The 10,193-nt window shown below is 37.1% G+C and overlaps 2 protein-coding genes across 2 annotated transcripts in view; both read left to right on the top strand.

Annotated features, from left to right (window-relative positions):
• Window positions 1-441: 441 nt before the first annotated feature.
• The window catches only part of LOC149085044 (uncharacterized), a 123,895-nt gene continuing 114,143 nt past the window's right edge, over window positions 442-10,193 (top strand). Inside the window, exon 1 of the mRNA XM_089232813.1 lies at window positions 442-1,657. Within this exon, the coding sequence (XP_089088939.1) occupies window positions 832-1,657 (826 nt within the window). The 5' untranslated portion in view covers window positions 442-831. The remainder of the gene's footprint in view (window positions 1,658-10,193) is intronic.
• LOC149085045 (uncharacterized) lies at window positions 2,327-9,552 on the top strand. Its single transcript, XM_089232817.1, has 2 exons — window positions 2,327-2,821; window positions 9,414-9,552. The coding sequence occupies exons 1-2, from the start codon at window positions 2,410-2,412 to the stop codon at window positions 9,464-9,466; spliced, it is 465 nt and encodes a 154-aa protein (XP_089088943.1). The 5' UTR covers window positions 2,327-2,409; the 3' UTR covers window positions 9,467-9,552.

The following is a 10,193-nucleotide window of genomic DNA, read 5'->3' as shown; positions in this document are numbered from 1 at the left end:
CACGTCGTAAAAAGCTCTTCGTTAGCCGAAAAATTCGCAAGCCGAGGCGTTCGTCAGCCGAGGGATGTATCGCTATATATATATTTTTTTTACAAGTATTTTTTTGGAAAAGCCTAATAATTTTTATTACTTATATATCCTCTTTGTAAATATTCGAATTTACCGAGAATTTTTAATTGGAATCTACCGAGCTTTTGAATCGTTTATAACTATCGTGCTCGCATTACGATAAAATAATGGCTTACGAGAAACACACGCAAAGAGAGAGAGAGAGAGGTAAAAAAGACACGCGATTTGGCGACGAGAAACATCTTAAATCGAGGCGATGTTTCTCTCGGATGGCGAAGGAAAGTTTTGTTTCTTTCCTTTTGTTTATTTGGTTATTTTTTTTATTAGTTTTATTAAGAAAACCACCGCAACCTCCGTTGTTGGTCAAAGTTTGTTTTTCTCTCGGGCGGCACAATTTGACTAGATGCTACGTTTTTCTAGTGGCGCTGGCTTCGATCTCGTTTTGACAGATTATGTCAACGGCAAACGTTGTTTTCTCTCTCTCGTGTGTGTGTGATATTTTTGTTGTTTCTATTATTATTATTATTTTCCCCCTCGCTAGCGAGTTATAATATGCGATGTGCGCTCACATGGACTGAAGATTTTCAACAACAAAAAACGAAACAAAACAAAAAACGTGACGAATGCCGTGGTTATTTTATTGCGAGAAATAATAATACCCGAGATTTCTGAATGGGATCTTTTGCATATGCGTGATTAAGGTTTTGAAACTTCGTTGTTGTTCTCCCATTTGCGTTTCATTTAATAACCGTGGTTCGTAACATGAAGAAGATGCGGCCGGTAGATGACTGCGATGATGTTGAAGATGATGATAGCGTTATTTCATCGAGCTCCAGCGTCGATGTGTGCTCTAATTCGCCCAACTCTAGTCGATGCATCTATTCACCCGGTGTAACGAAAAGCAGCAACAGCAACGACGATGAACGAGACGATAATTGCTCGACGACGTCCTCTTCAAGAGCCCATTCGTCATCGATTCTATACCCTCGTATCTCCAACGGTCTTCCGATGTATTACTACCCGTCCGGTGACCATGACAGCGGATACAGTGACAGCAGCGGTAGTTTCAAGTACGTTAACAGTATCCCAATAAATCTGAGGGCTACGGATTTAGATCATTACCGTCGGTATGTTCTTTACGGGAGTGCCGCGATCGACAACAATAACGTTAACCGTGCTGTCGTAATTCCGTATCAGGGCAGGAAAGATATTAATAACAACAACAGCTTGGCACCACCGACAAGTTCTCCCACCGTTGGTACGCGCAAACCAAAGTGCGCGAAATGCAAGAATCATGGCTACGAAATAGACGTGAAAGGTCATAAACGTTATTGTGAATATCGGAATTGTACATGTTTCAAATGTTCAATCGTGGCCGAAAAACAAGAGGTTGTGGCGCTTCAAATAGCTGTTAGGAGGGCCCAGAAACAGGACACGGAATCGGGTCGGACACCGATTTACGATTCAACTTTGTTACGTCTTCAAAAGAGACGCATCGTGAGATCGTACCAAGTTCCGACGGCTCAACCACCCAATATTCCATCTCCTTTGATATTACCCTCATCGTCCTCAACCGCCAACACAGATGGTATGTTGACATTTTAATTTTACGATTCCTTTTACTATATTAAACATTACCGAATTATCTGCTAATTACTGTGCGTAAATTTTCTAAATATTTCATCCTAATTATTGCTAAAAAATTGTTACATTAAGGATAGCCGAATCGAAGCCATTATTAATTACGCACAAATATATGCTTAAATTATATAGTGAAGATTTGTGTGTGTGAAGTATAGGATTTTTCTCCTGGGTGCTTGCAAATTTTTTTTTAAATATTATAATATGGGTATTAAATACTTATTAGATACTTACCTACATATTTAAGCCATTATTATCATTCGACCAACATGTTTTATAAACGATATATTATTGCCGCCCTTGTGTTCTATAACCACCAAAAAAAACAAAAAACGCGAAGTTGGCTTATTTGGCGACAATAGTTTACATTTCACCACCTTGGCGATAGCTTCGAAACTCGTTTAATACATTATATCAACGGTAACAATTTCTTCCTAACCAACAATATAGTTTATTTGTTACAAAGTCTAGCCAATCAGCAGGTTAAAACGACACGAGTGTGTCGTCGTAGCGCCGTACGCACCGCTTTGGCGCCAAACACCGCAAACAACTAACAGCCAAATAATAATAACGTGGATTGTCCAAATTTTCAGGTCTTTTAACGAATTCTCTCGGCCAGAAAGAAAGCATTCGTGTGTCCATCGTGTGTGACATTGATCATCATCATTATCGCCAATTACCATCCCATCAAGATCTACGATGAATCATTCATCGATTAATGATTCTGGTGGTGGTGGCGGCACGTATCTAAGCCGTGACAGTCCAACTCTATACCTCGATTCGAATAATAACAATAACAGAAGTCAAAACGAACCACCGACTTCTGGGACTCGTGTCCCAAAGTGCGCGAGGTGTAAAAATCATGGCTTCGATGTCCCCGTTAAAGACCATAAACGTTATTGTCCTTTTATATATTGCATGGAACCAGACTGTTTGTTAGTTGCCGAACGACAGCGGATCACGGCCTTACAAGTGGCACTAAAGAGAGGACTTTCCCAGGACAAGAAAACGGGACGTAAGCCAATATGCGATCCCGTTCTTTTTCGATTGAGATACAAGAACCCACCTATCACCATCCCCACTCCATTGAATGCTCCTACCAAGTATAGCGGTAAGACAACGAATTTCATTATCTTAGTTCCGCGCTTCTCAACCTATGGTCCGCCGACAGACTTACTAATTTTAATTCTAATTGAATGAAAATATCTTCATTGATATTAGAAGTATTCTTATGGCTTCAAATAAAAATGAGACGACTCGTACTTAGGGTAACCATATCTAATCGAGAGAAATAGGCCTATTGTAAATAACGATACTAAATATGGAGTAAATTGTAGTAAAAAAATGCAAATTTGCTTATTATTGCTAAAATTGCTGAAGAGTGGGGAAATAAAGAACTACGGCTATGCTAATGTAACTGCGGCAAACTAAAATGTATTTCACGAAAAGCATTCATCATGAGTAGAGACCATTTCCATTGAAAAAAATACGGGAAACTGAACTGAAACACGGCAAAATATGGGACATGTGACAATGTTTAAGGAAACAGTTGGCAAAGTTGGAAAAATCACCAATTTTTGCTGAAATGACTGAAAATTATGAATGAGTGGAAAATGAAGGACTGTTAGAAGTCGCAATGAATCGAAATGTAGTAGGCCTATGCGGAAAAAACGTTGATCATGACAAATATGCGAGATAAGCATTTATATGTAGTCATAATTATCATGCTTTAGTTTATAAGTTGTGAAAGTTATCTTCTTTCACCATTTCAAGTAAAGATTACAAATTCGAATGAGCTTCGTTAGAAAAAAACGGGACTATTGTATAAAATCGGAACGGACAAAAATATAGAAATGCCCCGGAAAATATGGGACACATGGTTACGCAATTCTTGCTGTAACTTAGAGGTCCGTCGAAGATATTTTACTCGTCCTTGGGTTCAGAAAGGTTGAGAAACACTATGTTAGTGTAATTGGGGGGGGGGGAGGGGGTTAAAGTCATGAGTGGTGCAAGTAACATTTTCAACAATTCTGACTCAAATCCAGAAATTCAATCTAGAAGTGTTAAACTAATGAAAGTAAAAATGAACTAAATCCCAGCTGCAGTAGTTCGCCACTTGATTGTGAAGTCACAAAAATTTTTAACATGGGACTCTATGAAAACAATTTTAGTAAAACCTTTTATTTCTCAAAATAACGATTAATCGACTTGCACCACTCTGACTTTAACCCCCCGATATGCCAGGGCTTGATAAATCGAAAAAATTCTCTAGGCACCTTCAAAATTTCTTACGAGCCAAGAACGATTTTAATTGCAAGAAATCATGTCCATAAAATAATGTTTTTTTTAACTTGATATCCTTCAGTATGTTGAAAGACCCGCTGTCACATTCAATCGGAAAATTTTGTTATGCATGGCGACTAATTTAGCAATGCTATGCAATTTTAGGCACCAACGTCAATTTTATAGTCTCCATGGCAACTTGGCGTCATACATGTCATACATGCTCAACCCATGGCCTGCCTGCGTAGTCATGTGATGTGGCCCGCGACCTCAAACCTATTATCGAAAAGCAAACTAGACGTCGCATTTCCAGATCACTTAGGTTGTAGTTATAGTAGAGCGAAGAGGTAGGTGTAAGCTGAAGAGAATCGCGACCAGGAAGAAAAACATGCATGGGGCGGAGGAAGAGGTTTTAAGGCCGCTTCTCACTACGACTGGGTCCTGACTCAGGGTCAGGCAATTAAGGTAAAAGATAATAAAAAGTCTTTGTTGTGGACATAAACCGCAAACAGCTATCGGTAACCACAACCTGCGTCACTTTTTCCTCTACTTTGCGGAAATTTCAAAGGAGGACGCTTGGTTGGGGAGAAACCTCATTATCCTATGGCATTTGTATCGAAAGCCATAAATTATTGCTTCCCCGAGACCCAAGGAGGATGACTGGACCCAGTCATAGTGAGAAGGGGCCTTTAGAGAAAATGACCGGAGGGGGTTCTGAAATGTAAGAGTGTGATGATGATGTTGCCTACGCAGAAGGAGAGGGGGAAAAAAAAGGAAAAAACAAACCAATCAGCAGATAGCTGAAATCTCCATCTCGATGTGAAAACAAAAACACCGTTGTTTGAATCCCACACTTCGTCGAGTGCCTCCTTTCGAGTATGTGGGGTGTAGAATACACAATTTCTTTTTTTTGTCGCTAGTCTTCATTATGCACTCACGTACCTCGTGGTCGCCTGACTATGTGTTCGGCCTTATGTGACCCACGGTGCAGTTCCACATCATTTGGGTGGCACTTGGCATACTCCCAGATCTTTTAAGTGGCTCGTGGTACATTTACAAATCCCTGGAGTTGCCCACGGTACATTTTTAGATCACTCAAGAGTGACCCGCGACATATTTACAGATCATTTAAATAACCTGCGGTGCTAGTCTAGATCACTTCATAAAGCCGCCCGCGATGAGTTTTTCAAACCCAAGAAGTGGCCCGCACTGTCTTAAAGATTGAGCACCCTTGATCTAAGTAAATGCCAACACCAAAAGAGAAATGGGTCGTGAAATTGTTGAGAACTGCACCACGCATTTCAAAATAATTTCCGAAAAAATAACATTCTCTCCATTGGAATCTGCGCAAAATTGCTCGGTTTCTAATCAATATTTTGGGTTTTTTGAATATTCAAGGATCCGGTAATATTTGCTTACTTCAGAAGAAAATCAAACTCGAGGGAAGCATTACAAATTTTGTCATTCATAACCGATTCTTCAACCATTTCACCGGCACTAACGCGATATCTCGTCTTAACCCTTAAGGGGCAAATAGAAATACTAAACTCCCCTTCAAAGTGCCATGTCTTTTTTTTTTTAATGAAGCAGGCTTTCTTCCGATTTTCAGCAGGTGCAAGCTAAGGGGTAGAGGGAAAATTTTTCCATTGAGAAATCATTTTCACAAAACATCTGGGCTTGTCTAAGCTAAAATAAGTCTTTTATGGAGGCGAGATGTCTCGTCATTGCCACTTAAAGGGTTAAAGCCTTTTATTTTAGCAATGACAAGCACAGATATTTTATAAAGATGATTTCTCAATGGCACACATTTTCTCATTTCTCCCCTTACCTTGCATCTGGGGGATTTAGGGCTCCGCGTGCACCCTTTCCCAGAAGGCCCCGTGACCGCTCAACGAAAATTATAAAATCAGTAAATTCATTAAATAAATGAAGAAAGAGGCCTATATAGGGGTTCCGCTAAAGGAATTCGATTTTTAAGTCGAATGGTTTAGAATAATTGCATTAACCCTTTAGGCGGCCCAGCGGAGAAAGCCTTAATCCTCCTTTAAAACGTCATATTTTCAATGAAATAGACTTTCTTTCGCTTTTCAGCAGAGTGAGGGTATAGAAATAGCAGTGCAAAGCGAAGGGTATAGAAATAGCAGTGCAAAGCAAAGGGTATAGAAACAGCAGTGTTTCTCAAAGTGTGCGTCGCGGCTCCTGGGGGGGGGGCGTCGCTAACTTTGTCGGGCATTTCAGCGAGCTGGAAATATTGATATGCGTGCCGATTTTTGCTTTGAAGTGGTTCTTGTATAAAGGAAAATATCTACTAAACTATTCTGGAGAGCCGCAGATGGAACTACGAATTGGGTAATGGAGCCGGGATGACAAAAGTTTGAGAACCACAGGCATGACCCTCTCTGTCCTATAGATGTGATTTTCTTCCACTAAAAACTTTGGTTTCATGCCCCTTAAAGATGCTATACTCCAGAATAAAGAATGGGACATTTATTACATTCCATGTGGTGATTACCCTCTTGATTATATAGGACAGACAAGGAGACCCATAAAAGCAAGATCAAATGCACACGCTCGCTGTATTAAGAATCAAGAATGTGAAAAATCAACCATCGCCGGTCACTGTTGGCAAGAGGGCCAGATTCAAATTCCAAGAAGCGAGAGTTTTTCACAAGTCCACAGTTGATTTAAATTTCTACAAAGGCACATATATATTCGGGCCTTCAAAAATATACCAGTAAACGATAAGAAATCTACATCCCCGATCGTAATACCGATGGCTTAAATTCATTTCGAGCGGGAATTCTAAGAAAATTCGAATAGGCTAGTCGGGTAGCACTATTCCGCAGGCGTCCAATGAGGACGCTGCATTAGTATCTCACGCAGGCTCACAGCTTCATTCTGACCACGACGTTTGAAGTAAACAGAAGTACTTTTTCCGCTGAGCAACCGAACGTTAAGATTTGGTATTCAAACCCAAGTGGGAAACTCTGTCAGCGTGTGTGAGTAGTGGTTAAATATTTTTCCTCTGAAGACGACACCCATTGATGTCGAAATGCATTAGGGTTTCTGTATTTTCGTGTATTTGCCTTATTCGTTAGTGTCTTCTTAATTTTTTCGGGCAAAGTTGATCAACTCTTCCACACCCTGTATACATTATAATGATAAATTATTAAAATTTGTGGGAAGTTTCGTAACTTTCGATAAAATTTTAATGATTGATAATAACTATCCTTGTGAATGTTAAATGATTAAGTCGTAATTTTTAGTCATTTCACACGGATTGAGGATAGAATAATTGGATAATTTGCATTTCGGATAATTCGAACTTTTTTCCAGTGACTTTGGATTTCGCATTAACCAAGTTCGGTTTTACGCGTACGCCCTATATACGTTATTTAAAGAATTTTATCTCAAAAGAGAAAATTGTAATCGTCCCTGGATGATAGGAGCAAGCGCTGAGGGTGAAAGTATTTGATTTATACATCGCGCATCTTCAATTACACGACGTTTTTTCATTTTGATTTCGAATCCCAAATTTCGGTAAAAATACCATTTTTATCAATCGAATTTTTCTTGGTATTTTAGAAAGTAGGGGAAACTGTTGCATATTGACCTACATAGTAAACCTTGAAACGCTAGAAATGGTTTTAATAGTATTGCAGTTTATTGATGTTTTTGGAGTTCAAGAGATTCGCGGCCCGGAGAAGAGAGAAAATATTTTATTGTTCATCAGTGCCAGATATATAGCAAATCTTGCATTAGGCCGGGATTACACTATAAATATTTGATCAAAGATCTTTTATAGAACTTAAAAAAAAACAATCAATTGGATTTCACTCGAATGTAACCGATGCACTTATTGGTTACATTTTTCAAAATTATATAAATTATATTGTCAAAATAATAAAAATATGTTATACATTACATCCATATACTAATACGTTCCTGCCTCCATTATTGTTACTATCGCTTTTGTCATTCAAAAATCCAGATTTCATGATTATGGTAAGGAAGAAAGGAAATTTAAAAATTTTACGATGTTTCACATGCAGTATACAGATTCTAAAAATGAATTTAGTGAAACTTTTACGCTAAAAATTTACTGAGAAAAAAGTTTGAACAATGATGAGCCAAGATATAACAGTCTTCCCCTAGATATATTTTTTAGTACTATTTCAGTACAAATACAGTTCTCATGTAAGCGCAATACTTGTTTATCTAGAAAGAGTTGATTTCTTTTCGGCGTCATTTTTTTAGAGCTGCTGAAATTTTATTTGTTCAGAGATTTATAAAATTGAACCAAGTTGAGTGGAGATTGGAAATGAAATTCACAGTAATAACTATTCAAGTTTGATTAGCAAGATTTTATCAGTTTATAGGAAGGTAACAGTAAAATAAAGGAGAAAACACTGTATTTTACTCTTGATTTTTGGCCATTGTAACTAACTAAAAAAAATCCATTTTAACTAATTAAATTGATGTATAGCTTCAATTTAAAATATACTGACAGTACCTATTTAAATCTGTATTTGATTTTCCATCAAGTATTCTTTATATTCAGATCATTTTCAAGCAGAATTCAAATATGAAATTAAAAAAATTAATGAGAAGTTGAAAGGTATTTAGTTTATAACTGGGTTTCAGCTGTGCGGTTTTGCATTTATTCGACGGCCTCTTGAACGTCATGTAAACGAGATTCCACTGTACTGATTTTTATTTCTAATAAATAGAGCTCGAAAGTTCAGAAAAAATGCCATAAGGGTCTTTTTTTTGCTCATTTTGAAATATATATGTAAAAGTGCTTCTCTTTTTTAATTTTTCTGCCCTATTTTTCAATATTCTTTTATGTTTATTTGTGAATTTCAGAGTCAAATTTTGTATATCGTGGGTATTTTAGGAATTAAAAACTTCAAAGCAATTACTTTTTTTTGAAATTTCAAAATTTTAAATATTCATTCTTAATAGTCATCCCAGCCCCATTTGAATGCAAATAGGCGTAAGTGTCTGAGAGATAGACATCTGACAAAACAGTGTTGTCAAGCATAGAAGTGACAAAGCTTTTTAATCTCTGCTATACATAGTTTTCAGATAGCAATCATACCACCAAACTCGCATCGATATTGCAAGAATTTTATTTAAAACATGATTAAAATTATTCGCCTAATTATTGTTTAATTTTAGCAATCACTATTTTGCAGGTTAGCTATTTACGTACATATTTAGTATCTGATTAAAATCACCTCCGACCTAAGCTCTTGAAGGACCGCACTTTTGCATGATACTATCAACTTGGCTTGACAAGACTGTTCCATATTAGTTTTCAATAATTACATTATCAAAGACGGAGTATAAGAGCGGCCGATTTTCGACCCTTTTAATATCTGTTAGTTATTAGTTTTTTTTTTCGTTTTTTCCATTAGGGTATCCGACCACGTACAAAACGTCATTTTGGAAGAAAATATCGATTTTTTAAATTTTTTTTACGAAAACCCCATTTCTTATGATTCCAAATCAGGCCTTGTTTGGTTCATATGACGCTTGGAACAGAAGTTACGCCCACTTCAGTGTTGCATTTTTACATCGAGTAATCTGTGAATAAAAATTCAGCATGCGTTTTACGAAGAATGCTATTTTTGTCATTTTATTTGAGTTTGAAACATGTTGCTAAAAGTCTATTGATTGTATCATTACAGAATTTTATACGATATTCTGCCATATATTGCTAAGGCAATGAGAGACTAATAATGAACCAAAATCTAAAGGTGTATCACATGATATTTGTCTAATTACAGTGTTATTATACATACGATATCTTAAATGAAATTACAAAAAATTAACACGTACATCAACAGATTTGGGTGTAACTTATGAGCATACCATACAATCTTTTTAAATTTTGATTCATAATCTGTACCATCCATCACTAGCTGAATGTACTATGAAAATAACAAAACATTTTTGAGGAGCTTTTTATTTGCATTTCCCCTTTTGCTAAATTTGCCACTTTACTGTAGAAGTAAAAAACGTACTCCAGAGGAATACGTTTTCTTACAAAAGTAGAAAATAACTCAGCAGGGTAGCATGTAGGAATTATTATTTGAAGATTATTTGAACATTATGTTTCTTGATCAACATGCAAGAGTTATACACATTTGAATTGTGGAAATGTTCCGTTTTGATTAAAATTTGAGCTGGTAGAG

This window comes from Pholcus phalangioides, unplaced genomic scaffold (assembly GCF_987345545.1).
Source record: "Pholcus phalangioides strain wild (caught in Gottingen) unplaced genomic scaffold, Ppha-v1.0 ptg000007l_1, whole genome shotgun sequence".
In the NCBI taxonomy this organism is placed as follows: domain Eukaryota; kingdom Metazoa; phylum Arthropoda; class Arachnida; order Araneae; family Pholcidae; genus Pholcus; species Pholcus phalangioides.
Note: the sequence above shows the minus strand (reverse complement) of the source record. Positions and strands in the feature narration are given on the sequence as shown.

Excerpts from the sequence above, each read along its gene's own strand:
- LOC149085045 (XM_089232817.1), top strand. The coding sequence starts at position 2,410 with ATGAATCATTCATCGATTAATGATTCTGGTGGTGGTGGCGGCACGTAT. Across the intron at positions 2,822-9,413 it reads TGCTCCTACCAAGTATAGCG|GGTATCCGACCACGTACAAA; the intron begins GTAAGACAACGA and ends TTTTTCCATTAG.